Genomic DNA, 16984 nt, shown 5'->3' with positions numbered 1-16984 from the left:
CGTGCACAAAGCGCCATCTAGCTATCATTAGGTGTAAGTAACAGCCTCCCAGTCTAAGGACTCAGCGGTCTTTTGACCGCCTCGCCGTGCTTTAAGTAGTTCACACCAGCACGGCGCTTCTAGTAGGTCGCCAAAGCGGTCAAATGACCGGGGTGCGGCGCTTCTAGGTATAAGTGGGTCAGAACGGCATGGTGCTTCTAGTGTTAACTGGCATACAAGACAAAAGCAATTAATGATTATTGCCATGCCGAAATCTTTCAAACGCTCTATTCATCTGGAATATTCCTTCCTACAGGGCACAGTTTAACATGTAATGTGAATGAATACTGTTTTCACAACATTGTTAGTTAAAATCGGTAGTACTCATAAAATTCTTTCAAGGTTGGCAAGTCTGCGCCATTCATTTCAGTGGGCAGTCAATAAGCAAGCTACACCGGTTCGGGCCTGAATTTTTACTGTTGGAACCGCGTTGATAGCTCAAATGCTCTAGGAGAAAAGGCGTTCTCAAAAAGTGGGTGAACGGGAATAATAAGAAGCAGTTAATTTAAGAAGAGAAATAGATGGGCTTGCTCTGGAGTAAGCCCACTAATTACAGTGCAAAGACATTGAAAATTGTTGTTCACAAATGTTTGGAATGGCAAAAGGTATTAGGCTAGTTTAAGTTAAAAAACTATATACAGTTGTGCTCTTAAGTTTATGAACTCATGCTAAAGTTGACTAAAAAATTCAATCAAAATTCATCTACATTTTCATGCACTGTAATAGTAGTAAAAATAACAATTGTTGTTCTTGTTGTGATTATAATAAAGTAGAGTGAAATTTGGTGTGTTTTAGCAGTAGGATCAGCTGGTCATTGGAGGAGACTATTCTGCAGTGTGTAATGTGCCATGACACAGTGTCACTGTTTCGATTTTGCCTGAGGATGATGCTAGGCTCACTAAGGACAGATCAAGAGAGAAACGTTATGAAACAGGTGACTCCGTCTGAATTGACTGAAAAATCATAGCTTATATTTTAACTGTTAAAGCAACACCATGGAAGTTTTGCTCTCGGGGTCCCCCTACAGTTGGGAAACCGTAATTTCTTCTACTTATGTCGTAAAATCTGTCACGGTTACACCAGAAGCTAGTTAGACATAGCGTACATTATAGGCTAGATATATTGAGGCTGCACATTAAATATTTAATTATGTGGTACTATGATACCAGTTATGTGATACATTTGTAAAACTGAGCTTTCAGCTCAGGTCTGTGCACGTTCTCGGTATTGGGATAATGTTGGTTATTGTTGGTAAATTACTTATTTAAAAAAAACGATTACGATATTTATGAGCAATAGCGTAGCTTAATCTAGGGTGGTCATTTTTAGTGTCTCTCTAAAAAAAAAGAAAAAAAAAAAACGATGGTCACCAGATATTGTATGCTATGGTATTCACGTCCATAGTGGCATATATTTGCACGCCCAAAATGTTTGGAGAGGCAGAGCTTTTGTAATATGATGATAGAATATTACATGTGATAGCTTTATTTTTCAAGACAATTGTTTGGTCATTAGCCTATAGGCGGTAGATTTACACGTTAAGCTATAACTAGCACACATAACCAGCTCCCGAGCAGTTTGTTTGGCAACATGACACTAGATGAAAGAGCTAGGATACACGTGCATTTGTTGACCAGACGAATTCTGCAGGAGTTCTCACGTCTTGGGCAAACTCGGACTGCCTGCGTTGCGTGTGAAATGTATATTCCAGGTAGCCTACAGTAGCCTATAGCATACATTTCAGCTAGCCCCTACCAAACGTGTAGGCCTACACCCCGTTAAGACATAGGCTTAGGCTACTGACTGTTCTTTGCCCTAATATAAAAGGGGCTTCGTCATGAATCGCTACTTCAACATCAGGCTGTAGCCTACAAAGTTTACACTTGTATAATTACACTTTCGGTTTCGTTGCTGCTTCGGCCATCAACTGTCTATTCAACATACACGCTATTGGGCTCTCACTGAATTTGAGGAAGTGGTGGGGGAAGTGTAGCCTATGCCGTAAAGCAGTCGAATTTTGTAGTTCTTTGGTTCGTACCCGAACCCCAAAGTTCCGTAGTGCCAGTAAAAGCGATGCAGACACCATCAGGCTATGGCAGACGTGTCATTCAACCTATTGTAAATCGATGTACCATCACAAGGGTCTTAGAAATGTATTATAAAGGTTACAAAAACGACATGGTGTTGCTTTAATACAATTATGATGCCAGATGTTCCCTCTATGCTTGTGTGTTGTGTTTTACAATATTTTTTTTTTTGTCTTCACAGTTGCTTTGTTTATTGTATGCCAGTCATAATGGTGTCAGTGAATCAGAGTTGTTGGAACTATTACCAGAATTGGCCTTTCCCACCCTCTGCTCTATGCTGTTCAGACTGGAATATCTGCTGATCCTGACTCTAGATTGTGGTATCATCCACTTCCGACACTTACAGGTGTGTATTTAACCACAAACAATTAGCCAGGAATGCTGGCTAAAAACTTGGTGTTCCTCTGGTGTTCTTCAGTTTAGGGATCCAGAAAGTTTTACAGGTGACTTCATTAACCAGTGACCACTTACCTGTTATGTCATGTGATCATCTTTAAAATGTGGCCAACCCAGGCTATTCTTACTAATCAACAGGCAGGTCTTGCTGCAGGCCTCCTGTTCCTCGCTGTAATGTGCCTCATACAGGTAATCACCAGCATCAGATTCACAAACCAGATCTTCAGAGTCCCCATTTGACTGAGTTTCTAACGATACAAAGCTTAATGCAAATGGATGCTCCTTTAATTGGGAATGCATTTTGCATGTGCAGGATTGAGATCGCTTCATTGTGTATCTCCTTCTTAATATAATAAAGTTTTAAAAGGAAATCATTAAGGCAACAAAAACGAGGCTACAATAGGCTGTGATTTCCAAGGCCGTACTGACCATTTTTAAGCTCAGATTGGTAAAGACATTTGACAAAATGGGACGACCAAAACATTTTCTCAAAATTGTTCAAACGGATTTTCAACACATCGGCGCATGCATTCCATGAATAACAGTAATGTTAGAACAGAAAATAACCCTCTGGAGTCTAAATCCTCCCCTGGGGATTTGAAAAACTGTTCCCAACACACATCTCAATCTCTGCTAGTTTTTGTCCTAGAAACATATAAGTGACACCATTAGAAACCTTTAATCAACTAGTTTCCAAATATATATGTTTTGAGAGAGAATGTATCAATGGCACTTTGTAAAAACACAAAATCCTAGGATTTCAGTCCTCTCACCTGCAGCAGGCCCATTCTAAAAGCCCATTCAAGCTAATTTGCATAAGAGACACTCACTAGGTGGCACATTTAGTCTGACTTTTTTCCAAAACTACAAAACATTTTGTAATGTTCTTTTTACTTATATGGAGCCAACACCATTGTTTTCAAGGTAAAAACTTCAAAAGTCTTAGCTCGATATATTCATAGTGTGTTTTGACCTTTGACCTTTGAAAATCTTTTTTAGTTGTGTTTACAATGAATTATGATTAAAAAGTAATTTCATTACATCCACTTTAGTCTCATATAATTATTGTGGAGGACCTCTAGAATATAACCATATGTGCCACTTTTGCATAGGTGTTTTTAGTTAGATGAAAAACTTAAGAATCTCAAGGTATAGCAGACTGCCTCAAAGTGTCTGAAAGGCCCCGGATCTCCAAGTGTTAAACACGCCGATGCTTAATTGTCATACATAGCCTATGTTCCAGATTACCTGAATTCACCCACAAATACATACAGTAGATTAAACTTGTTTACAAGTTGAAACCATGCACACACATAATCAGAGAGATATCCCTCCTCAAAGTCATGTGGACATTACTTATAATGTCAATGGGTGGATTACAGTCTACAGTATGGATAGATGGCACTGTCGCTGATCTAGTTAATCTGCCCATCCTTGGACTGGAAATGACTTCCATACAAACGTCTTATGGTCAGATCCCATGGCACTTATCAGAAAGGGCCCTTTTCCACCGACAGAGAACCGGCTCCGTTCCCGTTCCCAAACCAACATTTGAACCGTTCGTCGTGTTTCCACCAAACAAAATCCGGTTCGGAACGTGGCACCTTGGTTCGGAAGTCGAACCAGAGTGGGCGTGTCATTGCGCAATTCAGAGGGGAGAAGGCTAAAAGCATGAGTTTTCCGTCCATATCAACTGTTGCTATGAGTAAACAAAACGATTCAACTAGCATTGCACTGCTGACGTTGACTAGCCTTTTAAATAGCTAGTTTCTGCCCTTTTTATGGGACAGCTGGTCATATCGTTCTCCCGTTTATGCATCTCATTTACTTTTGCTTTTGCGTGCACCACCCATTGTTGATGACGCATCCTTGGTTCGGTTCAGGACTGGTGTAAATGCAGGCTGGTTCACTAGATAGCACCACAGTTCAAAGAATTCTGAACGGCACCAGTTCAACACTAGGTTTGTTTTTGGTGGGAAAACGCTTTATGAGTCGGGGTTCCCTAGGGTCCTGGCTAAATTCCCAACCTGGCTCATTCAATATGGCCCCATAGTCATCCCCCCAGTGTAACTGGCTCCTTTACTTCCATACTCTCCACCTCAAGCTGGTGTGTGATGAGCGTTCTGGTGCATAATGGCTGCCGTGCGTCAAACAGGTGTGTGCTGCACATTGGTGGTGGTTAGTGAGGTTCCCCTTTCACTGTGAGATGCTTTGAGTATTGTGAAAAGTGCTATAGAACATTTATACAGCACTTTTCACAATACTCAAAGCACTTCACATAATGTGGGGTTGTTGTACTTTTATTGCCAGTACACCCATCAGCCTGTAGATGGTGGCATTGAGTAAAGGGTTGCTGGTAGGAGGAAAGTAGGACGTGGATGTTGAAATGTACCCCCATGTCCTGATTCTTCCCCATCTCTTTCTCTAACACTCACTTCCTGTCTCTCTCCATTGTGCTGTTGATATAAAGGCAAAGAGTGTGATGTGTGAAATACATGAAACACGATTTACATGATTGCAGCACAAAATCAATGACGTTCTTATTTTCTGGATTTCTACCTTGAGTCCAGGCATGTGATGCAGTCAGACTTGAACTGATGGATGGAGGGCTAACTATCTCTATACACAGAGAAAGGCTAATCCACCATTTCAGCCATCAGCTCAGGTAACGTTTCTATTTGTGTTGTCAACCTAAACTGTTTTGTGCAGGGTATATGTGGATACAGTGAACAGCTGACAGTTCCTATGTTCTGTAGTCAACACAGGGTAACGTGGCGTGTAGCTGATGAGCTGCCATGGTTGTTACAGCAACAAGAGGATAAGTCAAATCTCCAACTGAGTCTGCTGAACTTATTTGTCTCTCAGAATCTCTACAAGAGGTGATCAGACATTTATTTCTTGTATTATGTGAATGGCTATTAACTTCTCTAGAATATCTTGAATATTGTCCAAATGGATATCCCTCTCTTTTTTCCCTTCTAGGGGGCATTTTTCAGAGTTGTTGACCTACTGGCAGTTTGTAGGAAAGGATAAGGTATCCATGGCAACAGAATACTTTGAGTCCCTGAAGTGCTATGAGCAAACCTGTGAGACTGAGGACAGCATGAGAAGACTAGCCAACTTGTATGAAACACTTGGCCGTTTTCTCAAGGATCTTGGTCTACTTACTCAGGTTTTGAAACACAACATACTGCACACCTGCCTATGTAAACTCACATAAGGGTTTTTCTCCGCTCAGCTTGTTCATCTAAAATAGATTACTGTGGGGTTTTTTTTTAAAAAAAATTTTAATATTTTTTGGGGCTTTTTTGCCTTTATTTGTATAGGACAGTGAATGGTGAGACAGGAAGTAAGTGGGAGAGAGAGATGGGGTGGGACTGGGAAATGACCGCAGGTCGGACTCGAACCTGGGTCCCCGTGGGCACTCGGACCCGCACGTGGCATGAGCGCTGTAGCCTGCCGCGCCACAGCGCTCCCCTAAAATAGATTACTGTTGATTATGATAGGTAGCAATCCGATCGTTTAATCAAATGTAAATCATGGTCGGCAGTGCATCTGTACAGTGGATGAACCTCATTCTCTGATACCTTAGGATATATTCTAGTGACAGAGGCTAGCCTTCATAGGCCTTGGACACTTCCCTAACATGTCACCATCCCCCTTGTCTGAGAATGCAAGTTTGAGTCTGCTGTAAGATTGTTCTATCACACAATGCATCTGTGATAAAGGTCTGGCATTGGAGCGAGGGAAGTGATTGTTATATAGCCAGAAGTTAAAGGGACACTTCACCGATTAGCATTAAGCTTTGTATCTTTAGAAAACCAGTCATGTTTTTGAATGGTCGTGCATCATTCCCTCAGTTTGGGAGAAATGATGGGAGATGGGAGAAAAACGGATTTCAATGAAACCCATGAATAGGACTTCCTGCTTTCAATGATGTAAAATGATGATTTTTTTTAACGATCTATAAAATGTATCCCCAACACAAAAATGTCACAAGGTTGCAGGGATTTGGACTAAAATGCACAATCCCAAATCCGCAGTTGTCCAAAATGTAAGGGATAACGGCCGCTAAGGTGTCCAGTTATATGGAATTAATGGACGAGGGCGAGAAAGACACATTGCTTGAAAATATTGAGATCTACATCAGTACATAGACATCAATGTCAATGTCAATTTATTTGTAAAGCACATTTAAAAAACAACAAGTGCTGTAAAATAAAATAAAATAAAATAAAATACATCTGTAGACATGATGTGCCAGCTTCAGCCATTTATAGCTATGAACATTTTGGCGGTTGCCATTCAGGTTTTGGCTGAGCCAGCTAGGCAGTCAATAACTTCATCAGCCAACCATTATTCTCATAGCCTGACTACATCATCCTCACGATTCTGATCAGAATGTGAGTCTGAAACTAATCCATTGAGCTGTGATTATGGGGCGTGTTTCAACCTATACAGGGCGGGGGGATGGCTCTGCACTCATTGGATAGACCTAACCAAACAGAGCAATGAAATAGCCAATACATAGGCTATATCCTCTGGTATTTTTTTAAAGTTATTGCGCTGTCAGTATTTATCTTGTACAGCACCTGATGGCAAAATCTAAGACAACGAAATATGTAGCAGGGTAGGCTATTTGGAAAACATTTCCCCTCCTTGGTTTGAGCAAAGTTCCGCCTCAATGGAGCAATGCCAGACCAAACTTCTCACTGGAAAATGATGTGGGAGGGGCTAAAGTCCTACTACTCCTCTGATCTCAAGTTGAAAAATAGTGGTAGACATATTTAGATTAAGCTATTAACAAAAGACCTTGGTAAGCACAGGAGATTAATATTGATTTATCTGTTCTTTCTTTTAGGCAGTAGCTCCTCTGCAGCGTTCCCTGGAGATCCGCGAGACAGCTTTGGATCCAGACCATCCAAGTGTTGCACAGTCTCTACACCAGTTAGCTGGAATCTATGTTCTGTGGAGAAAGTTTGGAAATGCAGAGCAACTCTACAAGCAGGCACTGGAGATCAGTGAAAGTGCTTATGGTCCAGAACATGGTTCAGTTGCACGAGAACTTGATTGCCTTGCCCTGCTTTACCAAAAGAAGAACAAGTACATGCAACTTTGCCTTGCTTTGGATGAATGTGTCATAATGTGATGTGGAAAGGGAAAAGGAGTTAGTTTTTCATTCAGGTTAGGCTGGTAATGAATAATCTGAGAACAAATATATTACTTACTTAGTACTACTATACTTAAGCAATATGACACACCTGGGATTGTTGTTGGTAAAGTTGTAGCTCTCTTAGGCTTGTAGCATATTCTAGTTGAAGTTGTAAGGCCTGATCTGTTTACACTAGTACAGTGGGATGATAATAATACATCTTATTTTGTAGGTATGAACAGGCTGATAAGTTGAGAAAAAGGTCTGTCAGGATTCGTCAAAAAATGGCTCACCAAAAAGGCCATATGGTGAGATATGAAAGAAGTTGTTTTATTTTTCTATCCAAACCGTTGCTCTAATGTATGTGTATGTGTATGTAATACATTGATAATACTTTAAATATATATGCCTTTGTAAGTGTGCCCATGTTTCCAAATACTTCTCTGCAGTATGGATTTACTTTGTTACACCGACGGACTTTGCAGTTGGAGGAGCTGACACTGGGAAAAGACACTGCTGACTGTGCTAAAACCCTCAACGAACTAGGTGTTCTCTACTACCTACAGAATAATTTGGAGTAAGTATAATTTCTCATAGTATCACCATCTGTTAGGGAGTCATTTAACCCTTAGAGCCCGATTGATGCAAAGCGCGCCAAAAAACACACCCATTCTTCTCTGTTACATTGCTCCGTGATTATTAGTTGCACGAAAGAACAGAAGTGGGTCTTTCCAACGAGACTAGGCACTTGTCTGTATGACCAAGCATGGAAAAAAAAAAAAAAAACATATTTTAAAAATATGGCACGCATGTCAGATGAAAGAGGACACACAGAGCTATCGATACCAACCCTTCTAGGTTATAAATCAGATGAAGTGACAGCAAGATAACAACTTCATTTAGCTCAACTTACCCCATGTTGTTGTGTGTTTTTGTGGCATAGCCTATGTTCATAATTCTAAGTCACGGGTTTCTCTGTAGGAAGGCAAGGCACGTTCATAGTCCGGTTTTGAGATCCTAGCACATTTCTACATGGTATCCAATTTAAGACTCATATTGCGTCCACATTTGTTAATGATTGTTAACAAATAAACACTTTTTTGCCTTTACTTTGTTCATTGCAATTTAGTAAAAAGTTGTTGTAAAGAATCATCATGTGTGCACATCATGTGTGCTACCGTGTAAACACGTTCTTTAAGGCACACTACATATTTCTGTAAATTGCTCAGCCCCAAAGTATCCCTCCACCATGGTTGTTAAATTGCCAGATTCAGGGCAGTCAGGCCTACACAAACATGAAAGTCACGTAGAGCTGTCAATATGCTGTGGTGAGATGCACGTCAAAATATACTTAAAAAAAATATATAGTAGGCTTTTCATATTTTTATGATCTAAAAATCAAAATCAAATCAATGCAGGGATTAATGCATGATATTGTGACAGATCTGAGTAGCCTAGACTGTGCTGAAAAAAACAATATGTAGCTTGTTATTATTATTAATGTTTATTTGGTATGGACATAGCAATTACCATTTTAATTAACATACAAGATGCATTGTTTTGAGTGTTTTGGCACAGGTGCTAATTCGCAACACTTGTCTATAGGCGGCTTTTAACACTAGAAGCGCCAAGCGCCGGTCATTTGACCGCTGACGCGTATTCCTAGAAGCGCCGTGTGGGTTTGACCTAGATATACCTAGAACTGCCGGGCTGCGGTCATTTGACCGCAGCGATTACAAAAAAAAATAAATCTTTTCACTCGATTAAATTCCAGGACCCTACGTTCACGACTTTTCCTAAATACGCGTGTTTTGTCACCCAGAATTTTTACATGATCAAAAGCACACCGGTACGAGCTAGTTTAGAGCTATTATGCGCTCACTTATGTGACAACACTATGTTGTCTCGCGTTCGGCCATTTTTGTCCAGGCTGCTATTCTCTTTTCTCACAGCAGATGTCGCAAGGATTTCCTGTCAGTCGGGCATGAGAATAATATTTTACCATAAAACATATCGTTTATATATGTGCAATATGTATTATATATGTGCTTTATTTTAATAACTATTTTTCATTTACATGGCATAGTCTATGGAGGCGATTTACAGTGGTAAAATGCGAGTTTGTTTTGAAAACGTTGCCACAGGCCTACATGTGTAAAACATATTTTCGTCGTAGCCTATTTATGTACGTAGGGCGCGTATGCCTACGTACATTCATAGTTGTATATCTTATCTTCTATTTGTAGGCTATCTTTTAAAGCTCAGACTAATGTATAAGCATTTTCTTACATATTTGCTGGACTGACTGAGTTACGTCAAGTCAAACACCTATCCTAACGCAATTTTCGTATAATGTCAAGTGGCGCAGCGTTAACATTCCTGTCTGCAACAACGGAGACCCGTGTTCACATCTTGGCAGGAGCGAAATACAGAATCTTCGATTTAATTTACTGACTGTTTTTCAACGTCGATGAACAATTATTTTTTGTTAATGGTTTTTAATACAGTGGGTACGGGTTGAGAATGCACCTTCTCCCGCGGGACTCCCGAAGAGATCCCGCAGGCCGTCAAGCCGATTTTTTTCGAGGCTAAGGCAATGTACCCAAACAACCACCAGGTGGCAGAAAGTTTCATCCCGCATTTCAAAATGATGAAGACCGCATATCCGTCAATAGTTGACTCCTTAATCTCATTTAATCATTACAATGAAGGTGATGACTGGCGAAATTATTCAAACGACGTTTCAATGAACCATTGTTGAAATGAATAAAAATGGTTATAGAAAATCGCCTACAGCCTAACGCCAACACAGCTGATTCTTTGATTGATTCTAAGCTGTTTTGATGTAGGGGGTGGCTAAACTGGCGCGCTACAAACATGCTACCAATCAAATGTAATATTAATAGGACTAGCCTACTTAGACACTTTAGTCATAGGCAACGTTGCCATGTTAATTTGGGCTAGAAGTGCTTGCTTGTGGTGGCGCTCCTGTCCGCTGCTTCTCCCGAATTGTGTGGCAAATTTGTCAGCAATCAGCTTAAATGTCAAATCATATTTATTTCTCTTTGTCGCCATGGTATTGGGGGAATGGGGGGGGGGGGGGGGGGGGGGCTATTGCAGGTAGAGTAGAAAGTGCTATGTGCAGTCAGTTCCATTTAAGTGCCGGACGGCTTGGGGGTAGAAACTCTTCCTGAGTCTCTCAGTCCTTGCCGCCAGTGTGCAGTATCGTCTTCCTGAGGGAAGCAGAGAGAACAGACCATAGTCTGGGTGGCTGGGGTCTCTGAGTATCTTGGTGGTCTTGTCCTTGCACCGCTTGGTATAGATGTCCTTTAGGTTAGGGAGTTGCCCCCCTATGGTGCGTTCAGCTGAACGCACCACTCTCTGCAGGGCCTTTTGGTCTTGGATGGTGGTGTTACCATACCAAGCGGTGATGCACCCAGTCAGGATGCTCTCTATGGTGCTGGAGTAGAAGCTCTGCAGGACTGTTTTGGATGCTCTGAATTTCTTCAGCCTCCTTAGATGGTACAGTCTCTGCCTAGCTTTCTTTACCACAGTGTCCAGGTGGGTAGACCATGTCAGATCCTCAGTGATCTGGACACCGAGGTACTTGAATGTGTCCACCCTCTCCACAGGGGTCCCATTGATGGATAAGGGTGTGTAGTCTCGCACCTGCTTCCTCCCAAAGTCCACCAGCATCTCTTTAGTTTTGGTGACGTTGAGATGGAGATTGTTTCTCTGACACCACTGGGTCAGGCACCTCACTTCCTCCAGGTAGGCCGCCTCATCGTTGTTGTGGATTAGGCCTACCACTACGGTGTCGTCAGCAAACTTAATGATGGTATTTGAGTCTGTGGTGGCTGTACAGTCGTGCGTATACAGGGAGTACAGCAGGGGGGACAGAACACAGCCCTGGGGGGCCCCTGTGTTGAGGGTGAGGGAGGTTGAGGTGTGCCTGCCCGCTTTCACCACCTGGGGTCTCTCTGTCAGGAAGTTCAGGATCCATGTGCAGAGGGCGTCATTCAGCCCCAGGCTCCTGAGCTTCGAGATGAGGGTGGAGGGAAGAATTGTATTGAAGGCCGAACTATAGTCAACAAATAACAGTCTCGCATAGTTCAACACTTTCCCCTTGCTCTTGTCCAGATGTGATAGGACAGTGTGTAGTATGTGAGCAATGGCATCCCCAGTGGATCTATTGGGCCGGTACGCAAACATAGAGCCATACAATTAGGTGTGTCTGTTATTATGATAATTTTCGAGCATAACTGCTTGTCCATAGCTCAGTGACAGGTGTTAATAGCCTTGCCATAAGCACTGCTGCAGGTGCTTCTTTTATTATGCGGTTAGAGCATAAGCGCTTACTCATAGACTATAACTCAGGGACAGGTGCAAAACCACCAACTGGGATGGATCGAAGGGCAAGCAAGCACTGCCACACAACGTGAAGGCCTTTGTGTTGTCAACACTAAACAGAAAGTTTCCTACGATGGGGAGAAGTGGCCGCAAGGACTGCATCGATAAGATCAACGAATACAGTAATGTTTTACAACCCAGCTGGTATCCGCTGTTCATTCCGACATATCCCCACTCGGCGGTAGGCCTAGGCCTATTTAACTTTTTTTTTTCAAACAACGTGCCATTCCGACATGAGGTTATTAATAGGCTATTAAAGTCATAACTATTAGGCTATCATTAGGCTTACTATGCATGGCTGTAGGCAGCTATGAGGCCACTGAGATCTGGACCTCATCGGTTTTGTGAAAGCCGATTGGAAATACATAAGTTTAGAGCGAACGTTTCAACTATGTTTGCCATGGTAGACAAAAACACTCAAATAAAACAATAGCCTAAAAAATAACTGCATGCGTAATGGACACGGCGCTATATCCTAAATAATTTTCGAGGTTCGACATTTGGTAATATGACCTATCCTTACTGACAATAATTTAGATTGAGCACAACTAAAGTTGCACGAAGGCAAAATACAGTCCTAAAAGCCTATTCTATATAGCCTGGCCAATATTGTAGATGTGCAAAAGCAGCATTTGCGTGCGTGCTTGCCGGTGAGGTGTAGTCTACAAAAATGAGCATAACATCTGATTATTAAAGTATGGCTATAGGATATAGGCTAGAGAAGAGTTGGTTTAAAATTCAAGTGTAGTAAAAAAGTTTGTGCACATCCCCGGTCAAGGTGCAGAACAAGAGTAGGCTAAATCATAAAAAAAATGGAAAAAGGTTCGCACACTTGAAATCCTTCTTTTTTGATTTGATTTTATTTTCGTGTGGTCTTCTTCAGATTAAAATTCAAGTACGTGCGCTATTTAACCCCTCGAGACCGACTGCGGTCTGCTGACACAGCCAGACGACTCTCCCAACCCATTCATTCGTTTTGGCCGATATAACCCATTCATTCGTTTTGTGCGTATATAGATTCCTGCATGCTGCATTGCCGTGACCCTTAGCCTACCTTGTGGATGATTTTTTTCTCATTGGAATACAGCAGGACAGAATGCCTTTTATCTAACAAACGCAAAAGCTGAGATTGTTGGAAGGACTAGGCTACTTAACAAACGTGTTTTTCGTTTCTGGGAGATCTCGTTATCGTTTTGGATTGTCGGATTTTTATACTTATTGTTTGGACTTATGGACAATGAACTTTGAGGGGTGGTTGTTAGTGCTTTACAAAGCTTTGTGTTAATAAGTGTCGGTCCTCCTATCCTTCAGCTCACTGCGCGATGCAGTTGCGCATAGTGGCCACGAAGTCATTAACTGTTTAGGACACAATACATGATTGTGTTTTTCGTTTCTTAGATTTAATGCATGTTTGACATGTAAACAGGCCTTCAGTCCGTTAACTTAAGGCCTTCTTTTGCATGGGGTTGCTCGCATCCGCCCGTAACCTAGACCAGGGGTCGGCAATTAAGTTTGGCCTCGGGCCAGATATTTGCCAAGCCATTACATAGCGGGCCACAAGTTCACAACCAAAACAATTGCTAATTTAATTAATTAATATCGGAGGAGGTAAAAATGATAGGCACTCTTGAAATGTCAGAGCAGAGACATTCAAGCAGGCTGATGTAGGTTAAATTTGTCGACTGGTCATTGGGGGCGCTATTATATGCCTGAAAACACCAGAAAAACATTTCCACGCGTTGCTGTTAGCTGTAAAAAAATGGCACTATCAAAAAATCTGAAGAGACAAGTTAACAGCGAAAACAGGATCTTTAATGATGAATGGACAGAGAACTATGCCTTCATCCTCCCTAATTTTATTAATGCAAAGCCCACATGCCTGATTTGTAACAACTAGGTGTCTCTGCATGCAAAGAGTACAAGACGGCACCACGAAACTAAGCATGCTCCGCTTTAACCCTCTCTGATTTAAAGGTTGCGTTCCTAACACGCACGCGTTTGAAACTCGTGTTTTACTTTTCACAGTTCTATGTGCGTAAATTGCCTGTTTGATGTCAGGCCTGTTTAAAAGAAGTCGTGTTTTAATTATCACCATAAGCTTATGTCCGTTGTTTGAATGACAACAAGCGTTTTAGGGACTAGCTTGGAATTTGAGAACCAGCGCTGTCGCCTTCATTTGTTTTTGCATGTTGTGCGGTCACGCTGCACCTCGCTGCATGCTTCTTCACTCGTATTCAGATGAAACAAATAGCTAAGCATTTAGATTGATTGAAATTCTTCTGTTCTGGAAAGTTACGTTTCAAAATAAAGAGCATGTTTGAGACTGGCAGTCCGATTTTTAAAAAGTGTTTTTTTTTTTTTTTTCATTCTCTGGTTCAAAAGATCTCACGGGCCAGATGTTCTTTGCTTGCCCGCGGGCCGCCTATTGCCGACCCCTGACCTAGACTATTATGTGCGTAGTGGCTGCATACTCTTGATTATAATAAGAGGCAAATTGTTACAGGACAACTTAAACTGACTTCCCCAATGCTTCCCCGCAGCACATTACATTTTAATATAGGCTAATATAGGATGAACAAAGTCTATGCTATATTAAATCCAGTAGCCTAATAATTCTATGTGCCACGTCCGATTTCGCAAGTGATGTAGTAGGCTACGTTTAAACATCGACAAACGTCTGTGAGACTACCCATTTCATGAAGAGCAATTGTCTTGTGCGATCATTCCCCCTCCCCCACACTTGTCTAACCAGTTCACTAGACATTATAGCCTACCTATATGCGGCATCGAGGACGATTGCCTCCCTCCCCCCTCTCTCTCAACAGACACTTCCTGGGCTCGGGATCATGACATCAAAACTTCGCGGGCACAGCCACATTGGCAGCTTCACTCCTTAGTTTACTATGGATTACTATGGATTTACTCCCGCCTTTTAGTGTGTTCCTGTTACTTAGTTTTTGCCTTCTTGGTAGTATGTTGCTGTGTAGTAGGGTGTAACAGTGCAACCCACGATCGCAAGAGGAAAAGAATAAATCGCTACTATATTTCTGCTTCTTGTCTTGTGCATCTGAATGAATGGATATTACGTTCAGTGCGCTACCAAATGGCGGCGATATTCCTAGAATGCAAGGCGTGTGCCCGAGCCCTATGATGTAAATGTAAAACTGTGTGTGTGTGTGTGTGTGTGTGTGTGTGTGTGTGTGTGTGTGCGCTGAACCACGAATTCACATATTAACTTTTCTTTTCAGCAGACATCGCAATCATAAAAAAATCGCAAAACTTTTTAATAAAATAATGCCTCTTGCCTTAATGGGTTCCGGAGGTTCGTAGAGTAAGTTTTGAACCCCGGTCGCTGTCGTATGATTAAGATGCCTCAACCAGTGCCACAGTTCGAGTATCAATCTCTTCGCACTTAGCCAAGAAATATAAAGGATTCAGTCAGTCGAGAGTTCATTTATTCGCGGCATGCACTTGAAACGCCGATCAAAAGTTCTGACATGTTAAACTGACGTTAGTCATTAATTCACCACATGATAAAATGCTGTTATATTGACGCACAGTAGCCCACGGTAGTCTATGTCTATCTCTGAATCAACATGAACATGCATAACGAGATCCATATAAGTTGCTAGAAACTTCTTTTGCGGAGCTAGGCCTACTAGTCGATGGTTACAATGAATCACCCTCACTGCCCTATCGCATATCTGACCAAAATGCGCGATCTTCTCCATGCATGTAGCCTACGGTTATAAGTAAAGTGACATGATAGGCATGTAGGCCTATTAAAGATATTTCTGTTAAATACATTTTATTTTCAGTCGTCAAAAGTGGCGGGGACAAAATCTGTGATAAAGTGCTGGGTAAGCTACCCAGCGTAGCCGGTTAAAATGAACATGCCTCCGTTTTAAAATAGCCTATAGGCCTACACATTTCTAAGTATTCCTAGCATTTATGTAGCCTAAATGTCCATCTTGTCCATCTTGTCCATCTCTTTCGTCTTCGCCTTGACAATAATAGCCTATTCACGGAAATGCGGTCTTGTAACCGTAATGAATTAATGAATTAATCTAAGGTTGAATTGAAGGCTTCTAAAACCATTTTCATTAATTTCAACAATGGTTTATTGAAACGTCGTTTGATTATAATTTCGCCAGTCATCACCTTCATTTTAATGATTAAATGAGACGGATTAAATGAGACGGATATGCGGAGCATTTCTCTCCCTCTCTCCATTGACCAAAACGTTGCTCTGGCATCTCTGCTGGACTGACTGAGTTATAGGCTACCTCGAGTGAGAGAGCCAGATGTAAAACATTCGAAAACTCTGAAACTGCAATCTGACATGCCGAGAGTGATGTCTCTTTTCTCCCCTTGTCACCAGCGCGGTGTCTTCGGGTTTTTCCGTGTTTTCCGGTATGAGCCGAACCTTCATTCTATTAAGGCGGTCTTATGTTGCCCCCTTGCGGTTGCAGTTTTAATTAAAGTCCCGATGCTTCGGGAGTCCCGATGTGCGGGAAAGAAAGGAGCATTCTCAACCCGTACCATCTGTAACAACCTATCTGAAATAAACGGATGAATCACAATATGTTTAGGCCTACCATTAACGAAAAATAATTTCGCCAGCCAATCATTTTCTGCCGCCATCTGACAAACTTTGACTAAGCCAGTTAGACTTTTTGCATCTAAAAATAATTATATCATAGTGACACGCGAAAAAATAAACGATAGCTTAGAAACTAGACTAATGTATAAGCATTCTAGGCCTGCATGGGATTTTCCCACTGGACACACCACATCAGTGCTCGTTGCTACGATACACAGGACTCACAGTGAGTTGACGACCAATGAAAATGACATGGGGAAAAGAAGGAAACAAAGTAGAACTACTTCTAGCCTGATT

The 16984-nt window shown here is 41.6% G+C and overlaps 1 protein-coding gene across 6 annotated transcripts in view; it reads left to right on the top strand.

Moving 5' to 3' along the window:
- Positions 1 to 16984, top strand: part of nphp3 (nephronophthisis 3) — a 147001-nt gene that overhangs the window by 110042 nt on the left and 19975 nt on the right. For 3 of the 6 annotated variants that reach the window (XM_062520802.1, XM_062520799.1, XM_062520804.1), the window contains 9 exons: positions 835 to 973; positions 2308 to 2472; positions 2661 to 2711; positions 5093 to 5187; positions 5279 to 5401; positions 5505 to 5694; positions 7384 to 7625; positions 7907 to 7982; positions 8124 to 8251. In XM_062520802.1, coding sequence (XP_062376786.1) covers positions 835 to 973; positions 2308 to 2472; positions 2661 to 2711; positions 5093 to 5187; positions 5279 to 5401; positions 5505 to 5694; positions 7384 to 7625; positions 7907 to 7982; positions 8124 to 8251 — 1209 coding nt within the window. The remainder of the gene's footprint in view (positions 1 to 834; positions 974 to 2307; positions 2473 to 2660; positions 2712 to 5092; positions 5188 to 5278; positions 5402 to 5504; positions 5695 to 7383; positions 7626 to 7906; positions 7983 to 8123; positions 8252 to 16984) is intronic. The other 3 variants (XM_062520800.1, XM_062520801.1, XM_062520803.1) reach the window with 3 other exon arrangements.

Source organism: Sardina pilchardus, chromosome 19 (assembly GCF_963854185.1).
Source record: "Sardina pilchardus chromosome 19, fSarPil1.1, whole genome shotgun sequence".
In the NCBI taxonomy this organism is placed as follows: Eukaryota; Metazoa; Chordata; class Actinopteri; order Clupeiformes; family Clupeidae; genus Sardina; species Sardina pilchardus.
The sequence above is the reverse complement of the archived record's forward strand: the minus strand, read 5'-3'. Positions and strand labels throughout refer to the sequence as shown.